This window comes from Trachurus japonicus, chromosome 11 (assembly GCF_045865225.1).
Source record: "Trachurus japonicus isolate A0001 chromosome 11, Traja_1.0".
NCBI classification, from domain to species: Eukaryota; Metazoa; Chordata; class Actinopteri; order Carangiformes; family Carangidae; genus Trachurus; species Trachurus japonicus.
Genome location: NC_140917.1, coordinates 14,072,842 through 14,087,240, shown reverse-complemented (window position 1 = coordinate 14,087,240; position 14,399 = coordinate 14,072,842). Strand labels below are relative to the sequence as shown.

General features: G+C 40.7%; 1 protein-coding gene across 1 annotated transcript; it reads left to right on the top strand.

Annotated features, from left to right (window-relative positions):
- The first annotated feature begins 3,086 nt into the window (after nt 1–3,086).
- On the top strand, nt 3,087–11,797 carry stx12 (syntaxin 12). Its single transcript, XM_085791148.1, has 10 exons — nt 3,087–3,145; nt 3,897–4,039; nt 6,541–6,610; nt 6,900–6,999; nt 8,826–8,963; nt 9,052–9,095; nt 9,718–9,823; nt 10,578–10,650; nt 10,734–10,816; nt 10,910–11,797. The coding sequence occupies exons 2-10, from the start codon at nt 3,940–3,942 to the stop codon at nt 11,000–11,002; spliced, it is 807 nt and encodes a 268-aa protein (XP_085647274.1). The 5' UTR covers nt 3,087–3,145; nt 3,897–3,939; the 3' UTR covers nt 11,003–11,797.
- The last annotated feature ends 2,602 nt before the right edge of the window (nt 11,798–14,399 follow it).

The window sequence follows — 14,399 nt, the reverse complement described above, 5'->3', positions numbered from 1 at the left end:
CCCGAATGCTGCTCCTGAGGCTTTTCCTCCCTGAAATTCTCAACACCTGAATGTTAAAGTTTTTGTGGACACTTGTGCATGACTATAGTGACATTTACACATATGGATCACCCATTAATCTGAGCAAAATCATTTTAACCAAGTAGTGAGACACAGATTGTTTTGTCTGTCATGTACCTATGATCTAAGTGTACTTACCTACATTGTTATTTATATCTGTCTCTATAGTGAAGACTTTGTGTCCTCCAGGGCCACTGAGGGTTACCATTGTTTCAGTGCATGTGACAGGTATTAAAATGGTGAGTGGCCGTGCAAGAGTAGAATCGGTGATTAAAGGATGTGTGATTATCACACACAGGATTGGTTATGAACGCTCACAGGTAATGCTGCTAATGACATTTTGAAGGTGTGTTGTGTTCCTCATCATCTTGAATGGAGCCTCAGTGGTCTCAGTGCACTGACTTGAAGCCCTGTTATACTATTTGCACTTTCTTACCTTCGATCTACCTTTTCAGCTGCACGGATATATGCAGGTTTATATCTATATATGTTTTCCAAACCAAACTAAATGCCTTGTGGTTTTTTTCAGTGATACTTGTTATTAGTGTTTGTGTTGTTAAAACCTTGAATGACCCAATGTAGATGTAGCACATATGCTACAGTTTAATAGCATGGCATTTTTATGTGATGTTTTCTATTTGATGTATTTTTTTTGTTGTCATAGATTCAATCTTCAAATAAAATGTACTCATGTACTGCACAAGAGAAGCTGTGTGATTTGTTTTGTGTGCACATAAGAGAATTATGGGTACCATTAGTTGCTTATTGGAAGTGGATATATATATAGCTTATGCTGTAATGCTGACCTGCGCTTGGATGAATAACATAGACTGAGAGACACAGAATACAGAGAAAGACACAATAAATCCTGTTCTTTTGTACCTAGAAGTAGATGCTCAAATACAGCATTTTATTGTCTGGTATCTATACATTGCAAAATGACAGCACATCCAATCTAATCTAATCTGAATCTATAAACCAGGTAGATACCGAAATGGATTTGCCTGATGCTAGTTTAGCAACAGAGCAGCGGTTAAATATCTAGAGCGCATTGCAGTGCCAGAAACAGATGAGGAGAGTTTCCTGATCTGAACATGCTGACCCAAAATCTGAGTGACCACAGTAACCAAAGCTGTCACTACACACACACACACACTGCTGGCCTCTCCAGAGGTGTCACACTCCCCATTCATCAGTGTCTGGTTTCACTGGGAAACTGGAAACCAGTGAGGGTTCATGTGGTGACTGATGACTACAAGCTGTGACATGTCACACAAAAGGTATCAGTCCACACACACACACAGACACACGGACGCACACACTTGGCCGTCGTATAATGAACAGTGGCTCGAGACCTGATCTATAAATCTAAGCAGCATGGAAGAACTCTATCTATCTATCTATCTATCTATCTATCTATCTATCTATCTATCTATCTATCTATCTATCTATCTATCTATCTATCTATCTATCTATCTATCTATCTATGTCTTACTTGTACATTTTCTACTTCAATAAAGAGGATTAAAACATTTAAAATGCTTCTTTCATCACAGTCTTACAGTTTCAGTTACAGTTTTTCCAAAAATCTGATATCGTCACAGTTTGCTCCTTTCTGGACCCAGTCACAGACACACAGGTAGGCTCAGTGAAGGAACTGAAATTGAAGAACTGAAAAACAACCAGGCTTATAGAGAGACAAACAGGAAGGTATACCAAGAACAGGAAGGATAAACACACAGGGCAAATGATCTGACTGACACTATACAAAGAAGGTCAAGTGTCGCCTGTAGCTAATGGAAGATTAGAGAATGAGGTGCAGGTGCAAGGCTGATGAGGAAAAGTGTGCGAGTGGGGTCATGAGAGAAGGAGGAAAAGTCTGAGGACATCTGGTGGACAGCTGGAGAAAGACAGGTCTGAGGATACTAACTAACTAATAGCAGGCAGTTGACACAGCTTTAGTAAATATTCACTTAGCAAGATATGTATATTCAACTTTACTGTCACAGTCTTGTCCCCCTGCAAACATTAGCAGGTAGGAACCAAAGGTTATATGTGAAATAATCAAGAACTATTATACACTTTCACCACTGTAACTCCAGAGTTAGTTGAACATTGAGGTCTGCAGATTTTTTGTTACATTAAATTCTAATACAATTTTAAAAACATGCAAATACTATAGAACCGCATATTTTGGATTTTGCAGCACTACTGCAAGGCAGGTGTGTAACCATCATCTACTTAAATGGCAGGACATACTGTAAGGCTTCACTGGCCAAAACTTCACAGTGAAAAGGTAAGAAAAGTTCACAAAAGAAAAAGGATAAGGTAAGACGAAAACAACAACAACAAAACATGATAAATCAGGCCAGACAAGATTGCAAAAAATTACATTGCCCAGATCTGGGCTGGATCTATCGACTGACACAACAGCCCAATATCAGTGCAGAGCAAATGTGTTCTTTGAGTCTGGGTCAGACCTGGGACAGCTCCTGGCCAGATGAAGAATCTGTAATGAGAATAAGGAATAAATGTTTCACAGTTATGTTACACTAATTTTATGGAGCATGTATTGTCTCATTGGAACCACAATCAGTAAACATGATTTCTGTCCATGTATGTGTCCTGTGTTTGTTTTGTGTTTTGTCCTTTTTAAATTTGCTGCAAAACAAATCTACCCACGGGTATTAATAAAGTTTCTTGACTTGACTTGAAATAAAATAATAATATAAAACCGAATTAAGTTAATTATCAGTAATGAGTTATTTACTTCACCTGTCAATGACAATACTGTTATGTTTTCTTTTTCTTTTTTTCTGTTCATTAAACATGTATATTTTATAACATATCTAAAATATATTTATCATATGTTGTCAGTATTTCGAATTTCAATAGCTTCAGAAAAAGAAAAGTTTTTATGTTTTTATAATAATAGATCCATGACTGACTGATTCATGTCCTGTTGTAGATTCTGCGCATGCGTGGGAAGACGTTACGTGATCACGTGACAGTTCAGGAAGGGCAGCATCTCGACGGGCAGAGCGAAAAACATAACGCCTATGAGCTCATTTGAGACACCTAAAAAGCAAGTATTACAATGTTTTTTCTCCCTCAAAACGAAATGTTCTTCTTTTGTAGCTAACGCGCTACTTCTCTAAGACAAAACCGGCGAGGAACTTGGTCAGCTTTGTTGAGACAGCCAGATATATCGAGTAGTAATTGAAAGCAGTAAGTTAACGTCAGTTAGCTGGAGAGCTAACAGCTGAGCACAGATGGGGGGTTTTCTTACGCCCTCCTCTCCAAGTTACTTTCCGGAGCAAAAGCAGAGGAAGATACGGGTTTAGCTAACCGGCTTAATGTGTTAGACTACCACTGTGTTTACAAACAACACGTTCGCAATGTGATTCAGAAAATATTATATTCCTTCGTTCTTCCATGATCTTTGATCTCTGTGAGCTTCAGTGATTCGACGTAACCAAGCTAATCTGATAGCGAGCTAACAGTTTTTATTTGGAAGTTACTTTATATAGGTCAGTCTCTCTCCTTTCAGTTCAACAATGACATCATTATCACTCAGGAGCTGTGAGCAGACTGTGTCACACGTAGCAAGGGAGAGTTAGCTACTCTGTCACTGTGTAAATTATGTTTGGGAACCTGATGTTAACTTAAATAAACAAACACTTATTACCAGTTTCTTGAGTAAACAACAGCTGGACAGGATTGGGCTCATGCTGTCATCGCCATTGTTTTTTTTTTTTTTATGGCACACATGTCAGTTGTTGAGGAAAAACATTTGAGTTATTTCTAATGTCAACAATCCCTCTCTCTGTCTGCAGATAAAAGTTCAACTCCAAAGGCAAAAAGCTCCTTTTGGGCAACATGTCATACGGCAAAGCAGAGAGCTTCCGCCCCGTCCCACGGGACTTCAACACCCTCATACAGACATGCAGCTCCAATATCCAGAAGATCACACAGAACAGTAAGTTCTTCGTTTCTGGCCACGGCCCAATACACTGACCCACTCGCTGACTGATGAGGGAGATTGCTGTGTCACCCTTCAGTCTGCTCAAATATGCTAAACCTGTTTCTTTCAGGGGATATGCATTGTCATCAGAGGTCAGAGTTTTCACTAATATTTGATGATTATTGTTGACCATCGTTCTCTCTAAATGCAGATGCTGGAAATGATTCCCATGCTGAGCAATAGCTGAATATTTGATACATAAAACTCATTTTCACAACCAAGATTTATTAGACATCATATTTATTCATTTATTTGTCATTTGAATTATTCCTCGTCTCACATAATTGATCACACATTTATTATGCCAGAGCACTGGTCAGGTTATTTACAGCAAGACATCCCCCCACTTTAAAACTCACAGACTTAATGGTGTTTTTAACGTCTCTGGGTGCCAAGGGCAGTCCAAACCCAGGCTTCACAGAATCTGCAAGGGGGTTTCTTTCTGTAAAATGCAGTGCAAAAGCTTAGAAGAAAACTCTTTATTCATTAGATTATGGGTGTGAATCAAATTGGTAATCACCTCACAGCGTCAGTCTTGTGATAGACAGGTGACCTTTCTAGTGTGTACCCACTCAGCCATTGTTGAGTCCAGTTCCTGTGGTGAAACCCACACGCCGACGTAATAAAAACAGCATTTTAAAACAAAATCAACTTCTGTCCGAGCAATGCTGAATTTCCCCCGGGGGGTACATGTGAACAGGAAGCAGATTGTCTACACTACAGTTGATTAGTCACACAAAAATACTCTGAATGAGGAACAGCAAAGAAGGTTGTAGTGTGAAAATGCAGATTTAGGCTGTAAACAAAAACGACAAGTCTACTAAAACTACAAAAAATGTTGTATTCACCACTGGTAGCCAAGGCTAATAATAAAATCCATTCAGTGAATGACTTTGGGGTGCAACACATCAGAGACAATGCCGTCTTCTGGTCTAAAAAAATGTTACTGAAAACTCTGTAAAACTGTCCATTGTGTTTCCTCTTACTTTAACGGGTAAATATCTAAATATATCTTTAATAACAATAGCAGCTTGGTAAACCCTCAAGGTTTTACGTGTAAAAGTGTCTGAGCATCATTGTCCGTGTTAATGCTTGATGGCTGGTGTCAGGTGTTATAATCAGATTTGCATTTTAAATGTGTAAGTGGGCAGATTTTGAGGAGCATTTTCATGCAGTCTGCTGAGAGCAACAGCAACAACAACAACAATGGGATCAAGGAAACAGCTGTCGGAGGAGCTCAAAATGAAACTTACATAAAGCCGGAGAGGGATATAAAAATATTTCAAAGCATATAAGGATTCCAGCACCAACTGTGAAGATCATAATGCCGAAATGGGAGAAACATGAGCGCGCTAAGATGCTACCGAGGAGCGGGACCAAGAAAAACAAACTGAGAGAGCTGCAAGAAAAACTTGCTTGAGAGCTACATAAGAATCCAAAACAAACATTAGAGGATATGAAAAGTCCTTGGAGTCAAGTGCAGTCTGTCTGCACAAGTCTGGGATGTTGTGCAGAAAAGCTGGCAGACAGCACGCCAAGGAGGATGCTGAAGAGCAGACGGCTGATTTTATTTTAATTCCACATTGTTTACATGATGATGAAATCATTTCACTTCACACATTATTGAACAGGAAAAGGATTCCACTGATCTGTTCAATCTTTTTTCCACCCAGCAGCAGATGATATGTTCACCATTATTAAATTATCTTCACTTTCACTCTCTATGGAAGTTTGCTCCGTCCAACCCCATTAAAAAAGAATCTTTACAGTGCTATTTTAAGCAACTATTGAACTTGAAACCTTATTATCCTTCGTACAACAAAAGTTTTTTTTTGCATTCGAAGATGTTGGCTGACTGGGGATAAAGGGGACTGGGGGCTATGGGCACCGTTATAATATTTATAATAATGATAATAATGGTTTACATTTATATAGCGCTCTAATTAAGTGTTAGCCATGTTGTCCCGTCTTAGGACATGCCAGGCAGGGGCTTCGTGCCACAGACTGTGTGTTTGTGTGTCCATTTAAAAGTCTATCGTAGTGTCTGATATCAAGGCAAGGCAAGGCAATTTTATTTGTATAGCCCGTTTTTAAAAACAGTTTGTCTCAAAGGGCTTTACATGGCATCGTAACAACATCCTCTGTCCTTAGACCCTCACATCGACTGAGGAAACTATCACTTACTAATCACTGTATATTGCTCACGATATAGCGAGTTTGTCGTCCTGTAATACTGTCTATAAGTGTATATTAAGAATTATCATACCCTATATAGTGGACATAGTATCCCATAATGCATCATGAAAAATGGTACACCACCGACGGTCACTAAGGAACAATATAATCACCTTCACAGACTACCTACCTGTACATTACACAGTGTAACTCGGGTATAAATTTCTTTCTGGTGTAAAAAATAGCCAGAGACTCATCACGGTGCTTTGTTCTCTCGACAGCTGCTCAGATCAAGAGCATGGTGAACCAGCTGGGCACCAGACAGGACACCAGTGAACTCCAGGATCGTCTGTACGTACAAACCTACTCTCCACTAGCTCACGTGTTGTTCTCTCTCTCTCTGCCGAACACACACTGTCACCTCAATCTGTTATTATCTCCTCCACCATCTCTGGTTTCTGAGCCTCTGACATGACATGAGATAGTATATTTAAAGCACATGTGATTTTCATCCAGAAAGCATGTCAATACCAGTCTTTGTCACTGAAACTACACATGACTTCAGCACCGTATTTCCACATGTAGCAAAAAAAAGTCTTGTAAGTCTTTTATTCGTCTAAACTGAATGATGTCTCTGCAGGCAACAGATGCAACACTACACTAACCAACTGGCAAAAGAAACCAACAAGCACCTGAAAGAGCTGGGATCAATCCCTCTGCCCTCGTCACCCTCAGAACAAGTAAGTATCAGTCTACCAGGGAAGATACCTGCGGATTACCAGAGTTGGGATTATTACTAAAACATGAAGAATGACTTCATGAGTACCTGCTGTCTATTCAGTAGTAGGCAAAGCTCTTTAATATACACTGCCCGTCCCAAAAAAAAGTTACCACCTGGATTTAACTAAGCTAAGGTAAGAGCCTCCCATTGGATAATTACTGCATGGATGATTATGTTTCAGCTGGCAACAATTTACCGTATTGAACCCTAACTGATGCAGTCTCATTTCTTAAACAACCATGTTGGGCGACACATCCTGTGGCCGTGGAGAAGATGTTTTTCATTTTTCATTTATTTTTTATTTGACGAGGACAATGCACATTAATGAACAATTTGTGATGCACACATCACGTCATGTAAATATGCCGGATTTAGCTCAATGCTAATATCCATCCGTTACAGAAGGGTCAAATTATTGGCATGCATCAAGCAAATAAAACATCCAAGGAGACAGCTGACTAAAATTGGTTAAGAACTGTCCAATGCATTGTTAAAAACTGGAAGGATAGTAGGGAGCCATCATCTTCAAGGAATAAATGTGGTCCAATGTGACCACAGAGTCCAGACCTTAACCCCACTGACAATCTTTGAAAAATTAATGCAACTCTGGACAGAAATAAATGTTGTGACATTGCAGAAGCTTATCGAAATGATGCCACAGCGAATACGTACTGTAATCAAAGCTACATGCAGTCCAACGAAAAATTATTAGAGTGTGTGACTTTTCTTTGGGCAGTGTATTTTGTTCATGTAGCTGATAAATGCTCCAATCAGCTGTTATAAAACGACACAGAGAAGTCAAGTCATTTGAGTATCAGCGTGGAGCAAAGTCCCTGTGGTTATGACTAACAGGCAGTAAACTGCGATTAAAGTCAGCTTGTGTCTTCAGCAGTCACACGTTACTGCCCTCATGACCTCAAGTTATGTTGTTTTTAAATACTTGGTAGAAATAGTGGTGGCGGCAGCACAGTGTTGCAGTGGTTTTGCGCTGACGCCTCACAGCATGGAAGTTTGGATCCCCACTATTCAGACCTTTCTGTGTGGAGTAGTTTGAATGTTCTCCATCCCCCGGCCCAAACACATCACATCAGGTTAATTGAAGAATCCAAAGCAACTCTAATTGTCTTTATGTGATTGGCGGCTGACCCTAACCTCAGCTGCCCTCACTCAGTGTCAGCTAGGATTTTATAGTAACCGGTAGCCAGTGGTTTGAATTCCTCCCACCACAGCTTCTCTGATTTTAGGTCTGCAGTGTCACCTAGGGATGTCACGATTATAGATTTTCTTGGTACGATTATTGTTATAGAAATAATCATGGTCGGTATTATGATTATTACGATTATTATGCATTAGTTCATTTCACAACACTATGTATATTTAAAAATTATTTAAAATTTTAATTCCCCAGGGGAATTAATTGTCATCTATACCAAGTTTTTAAGCTTATTTTAATAGTTTTTTTTTTTAAATTACAAATGACACGCAAACTTTTAAGTCCTACTGTTCAATGTTACATTAGGTAAATGGACCAGTATCTGTGCATTAACCTTTACTTTGGCGCACATCTGTTGAGATGGTTCTGACATAATCTTTTTTGGAAAGTGACGGTATTTAGGAATCTGTTGTGATAAATTAATTGTGGCGTTTAATACCGCCATTAATTGTGAAAACAAGTAATCGTGGCATCCCTGGTATCATCCCCTTCATCTCTATTACTTCCTCCTTGTCCTTCTAACTTGCTCTCTCTCTTTCTGTGTGCGTGTCCCTCTCTCCTGTGGCGTCCAGAGGCAGCAGAAGATCCAGAGGGACCGGCTGATGAACGATTTCTCCGCAGCTCTCAACAACTTCCAGGCGGTCCAGCGACGCGCGGCAGAGAGGGAGAAGGAGTCGGTAGCCAGAGCAAGGGCCGGATCCCGCTTATCAGTAAGGAGGAGCAGCACAGTAATTAGAGAGGCATGAATGATCAGATACGAGGAGGGCTTGACTCTGACGGTCTGTTTTTCTCTTTCAGACCGAAGACGGTACTCGAGATGAGAAGCTCGTTTCTTTTGATAAGTAAGTGATCATTCAGGGTTTCCTCCTCAAGCACAGTTTTAGATCCGCTCCTTCCAACAGAAGCATCCGTTTACTTTATGTGCTGTTTGCATGGTCAGTCCCACTGGTCATCTTTTTTTCTCCACTGCCCCATCGTCATTTTTTTTAAGAGAAAATCCTGTTACCTGGGAAATATCTCATTACATTACAAATGAAAATAGATCATGAAGGGATTTTTACAACCCTGACGCACCTTCAATTTCATTCATAAACACATAAAAAGGCTCTGTGCATCAGTTGACAGTGCTTTGCATTTAATAACAGCAGGTGTCCAGCAGGGGGCCTTTGAATCCAAACTCTTGCTGATTGTGAATGGCTCCCTTCTTTCAGACACCTTCCCTGCATCACTGAAGACTGCAGTTATCAAACCTCCACTAAAAAAAGAAACATGGAAACCTCTGTATTTAGTTATTATAGGCTGAGCTCAACCTGGAATATAAATGGCTACTATGACACCTTCTAAAAAGTTTTTATTTTTTTTATTTTTATCAGCACCACAGTCAGTAATATATAACTGTCTGATCTTAGTGCAGTTTTTGACGGGGGCCATATATGTTTTTATTAAATACGTGCTTGTGTGTAGCCAAGACGACTGGGGTCAGATGACAACCCAGACAGAGGAGGCGGCCATCACAGAGGAGGACCTGGAGCTCATCAAGGAGAGAGAAACCAACATCAGACAGCTGGAGGTCAGCCTTTGCTTTCTGATACTAAAGGGATACTTCACCCAAAATCGATAATTCACCACTTATCTACTCACCGTCATGCCAAGGAAGGGTTCGGAGAACTCAAAACGCTTTTGGAGTTCCAGGGGGGGTCCGGCTGGCATCGGATTTTCATATAATGGCGACAGATAGTGCTCACTTTTGAATCGTCACACACTATGAAACATCCAAATACCTCCATACTGCTCGTCTGTACTGACCCAAGTGTCCTGAAGCTGCATGCGTGAGATTTTCTGCGAGATGTTCCTTCGTCGTTGTAAACCATTGGATGTATGATGTAAACACGGAAGAACATCTCACAGCAAATCTCGCACATGCACACAAACATCAACGAGCCACTTGGAGCTGCTACTACAACAAGGCTAAAAACAGAGATAAAATGAATTTTTCCCGAACAACTTTTTCATGTGGCAGCTTCAGGACACTTGGGTCAGTACGGACGAGCAGTATGGAGGTATTTGGATGTTTCATAGTGTGTGTTTTGGACGATTCAAAACTGAGCTCTATCTGCCGCCATTATACGAAAATCTGTTGCCAGCCGGACCCCCCCTGGAACTCCTAAAGCGTTTTGATGACTCTGAAAGTTCTCCGAACCCTTCCTTGGCATGACGGTGAGTAGAAAGTTGGTGAAGTATTGATTTTGGGTGAAGTATCCCTTTTAAGCAGATACCACCTGAACTTCCACAGCTGATTAGATTTTGCTGTTGTTTTTTTTCAGTCTGACATCTTGGACGTGAACCAGATCTTCAAGGACTTGGCAGTGATGATCCACGACCAAGGAGAGATGATCGGTGAGTGGTGATCTGGTATCACACTTGATTGTTTGGGACAATTTTTTTCCCCAGCTCACCTTGCTGTATGTTGCACTCTGCAGATAGCATCGAGGCGAATGTGGAGAACGCTGAAGTTCACGTAGAGCGAGGAGCAGAGCAGCTCCAGAGAGCCAGCTACTACCAGGTGAGTGTGCAGCCGTCGCTCCTCCTCGGTGCTGCGAGTCAGTGAAGGCACCGCCGTCCGCCGCTAACCCTCCACTCTGCTCCCGCTTTACAGCAAAAGTCCCGGAAGAAGATGTGCATCCTCGCCATGGTTTGCTCCGTCGTACTCGTCATACTCGGCATCATCATCTGGCAAGCCTCGAAGTGAGAACAAACTCTGCACAAACCGACGTTTTGACTACCATGTTTTTACTCCGCCCCCCCCTCTCGCCTGCAAAGCACCTGCGCTGGGATCCTGAAAAAAACAGCCAGAAGAGGCTGATCGCTCTGTCAGTGAAGCGAAATTGAGCAGAAGGCTGGTCAGTGATCAGCCGACCTGATCCAGCCGACTTCTGTAAAAAAAAAAAAAAGATGAAGATGAAGGAGAGGGTGCAGGACTGGGGGGGTTGCAGGGGAGAGATTCCTTCATTTGCCTCATTCATTAATTTCCTGTCTTCTTCACTGCACTAACACTAGCTGTCACTGTATTTCAAATGTAAAAAAAAAACAAAAATGTTATTGGGAATGAATGATATCCAAATAGGCAAAATAAAAATAAACAACACAGCTCGTTAAAGTCAATAAATCTGTGGTTTGTAGGGGTTGTAAATGATTTTACCTGTTCTTGTGGTACCCGCTGATGTGAAGGGGGTGGGCGGCCACGGGGACCGGCCTTCGCCGTGACACCACACGACACGGGACCTGTTTGACTCTTGGTGGTGAAGGCAGAAGTGATTGTACCATACGTGTTGTTGTAAAATGAGAGCTCTAACATGATCAGTATAAATCGAACCCATGTCTGTAAATATGACAAAGTGCTGCATTATATTCTGCTGAGAACATTATGGATGATAAACAATGACAGTATCTCACACATCGAACTGTAGTCTTAAAATGACACGTATTTAAGTTCATTTCTATGACTCCTGACAGTATGCATAATAAATGTTTTAAATTCTTTTAACCTGCCGGTTGACCTTGTCATCAGTTCTGTTTTGCCTCAAAAACACTCAGGCCTGTTTAGCTGCAAGAAGGATGATTAATACTGTGTGATCTAATCAACTGGAGTATATTTCAGTTAATTCACCATAGTAAATGCTTAGATATGGAAATTCAGGAACATCAACATCAGTATGGCCCAAAACATGGTCAACATTTGGGTGAAATCTTCATTTAAACTTGTTCTTATTCCTAGAAACGTGTTTTCATGGCACTTCATTTCAATGTAAGTCTAAAGACCTGGTTCCAGGGCACAGGAGTGACAAATTCAAGGACTGCAGGTCACAATAATAAAAAAAGAAAATGTGTATCATTGTATCAAGGTCTCTGTCATAAATTAATGATAGGAACTTTGACCGTATCATGTAGTAGTTGGAAGAGGCTTGGGGTTTTGAATTCAAATAAACTACTGTGTTATAATGTATGCTGCTGTAGAAAGGTGTGTGAGGAGTTTTGCATTAAGTTGTTCTAGAGAAATAAATGTAATAGGTATTTAAAGGTGATGCTGCATGATATGTTTACAAGCAAATAACCCAGGTTCAATGTGTGATGGTGTGTCGATGTGGTACATTACTCTATACTGCACTCTTGTGGTCAGGCGACAGAATGACAGGCCAGGAATTGAGTAGAATTAGATTTTATTTTATTTTTTATTTTTTTAACTCAATCTCTATTTGATCAGGCAGTCTGATTCTCTTCTAGTTGTTTATTTTCACCCTTTACTGATGGTCCTGAATCCTCATATCACTTCTGGGTCTGCTACATCTACCTTCACTCAATAATTCAGTCTTTTCGTGCTTGTGCTCCTTATTGGCCACTGTATTTTCCTCCAGTGGCATCCCTGCACACAAAGCAGTCAGTCTATGTTCTGTTCTGGTCCTGTGTTTCAAGCTGCCAAAGGAGGACATCCCTTTTTATCTTCGAGAACCATCTCTTCACCTCTTGCACTCTCACATGTCTAACTAACTCTGACTATGAACTTTCATTTCAACTTTCATTCACCTGATCTCTTTTGACTCAATTACTGTAGGCTACATATACATCTCCTACAGTCCCTTAGTTGTAAAGTGTGTCCAAGCAAATTTCCGTCTGTAGAAATTCATGATATAATTAACATAGAGGAATATATAATATTTCATTGAAAACTAGTGTAATTATTGAACGGCCCCATCACTAAACTTATGCATTGTGTTGTGGGTATATGCTGTACACTGTGGGAATAAAGGTCGAATTTAATTTATACAGACTGTCACAACATTACTATTTATCGTACTGACGGGAATTTGCTTGGACACACTTAAAATGTGTGGATAAAATGAAATAAAAAAGTAATAAATAAATAAGTAAATCAATAATGTGTTGCCCTTTGTCTGGACCCTGAGTCTGTATCATGACTGATTATCTGTCAGTGACAAAAATGGCACAGTGACACATGTTGTTGACTGATTTGTGCAGCGCAGCTCTGTGTGAGTTGTATAGTTATGTGAGACCAAGAGCTCTACTGGTTTTTATAATCATATCACATTAGTCTGTCCTTAATAACTCTGGCCTCCATGCTGAGCAGGTAATTGGCGCCACTCTCTGCTGCCAGGTTCAATCCTCCATCTGTCTGTTAGTACCACAGAGGTGCGTGAGAAGGAGGAACGCTGCTGCACTGGAGCTTCGACAACTTGGGAGAGCGCACATGTCCCGAGTGTGAGTGGTAGCCTATACAGGGTTTCTGGTACTTTTTTTTTTTCTCCTCACTTGCTGTCTGGTTGAGTTACTGATATTGATATTTGAATAGGAGCAGAGGGAGTGGCAGGACTCCCTACTAATATCCAGTCTTGAATTAAATCCAGCTGCTTCATCAGCGCAGTAGTAGAGTAAAAAAACGTAGTCTGAAATGTCAAACATTGTGCGAAAAGGAAGGAAACAAGAGATGGAGGCAACACCTGAAGAGCTGGTTTCAGGTCATAAAAACAGTAAAGATTGTTCAACCCTGTTTCCACTTATCAACAATTTTGGGAAATGGGGTTTGTGTGTATTTAGTTGAGGGACATTGTGTTTTTGTGAGTTAGATTAACATCACATGCCATTTTCTATCCAGTTGACGCAGAAAATCAGGTCATTTCAAAAGGTCGACTGACTCTGTCCTGCCTCTGTAAGTGTTGTGGGACTGTGGCGATAAAAGTGAGTCCCAGGGAAGATCTGACCTGACGATAACAACCAAAACAACACGTACAGTCTGCTCTCAGATCAGAATTCCCATTGTGTTTTGTTTACATTCCTGTGGCTGTTGTAGTGTTTTCCACAAGGTTCAACCCCGGTCTAATTAACAAGTGCAATGGGTTGCAGATGTCAGCCATGCTTGATGATGATGGGTGTGTATGAGCGTAGACTTCGCCAGTTGAAATCAGTGCAGAGGCCAAGTTTGATCTAGTCTGAGTAACTTTCCTCGCTGGCTGCCCTCAGGTCGACTTTTTTTTTCTTTTTTTTTTCTCAACAATGCTACCGGTAGAGTATTAGGGCCAGCAAAAAAAAAAAGAAAGCCAGCCAGCTAGCCCCCCAAAGAAGCAAAAAAGCAA

Excerpts from the sequence above, each read along its gene's own strand:
- stx12 (XM_085791148.1), top strand. The coding sequence starts at position 3,940 with ATGTCATACGGCAAAGCAGAGAGCTTCCGCCCCGTCCCACGGGACTTC. Across the intron at positions 6,611-6,899 it reads AGTGAACTCCAGGATCGTCT|GCAACAGATGCAACACTACA; the intron begins GTACGTACAAAC and ends ATGTCTCTGCAG. Across the intron at positions 10,817-10,909 it reads AGAGAGCCAGCTACTACCAG|CAAAAGTCCCGGAAGAAGAT; the intron begins GTGAGTGTGCAG and ends CCCGCTTTACAG.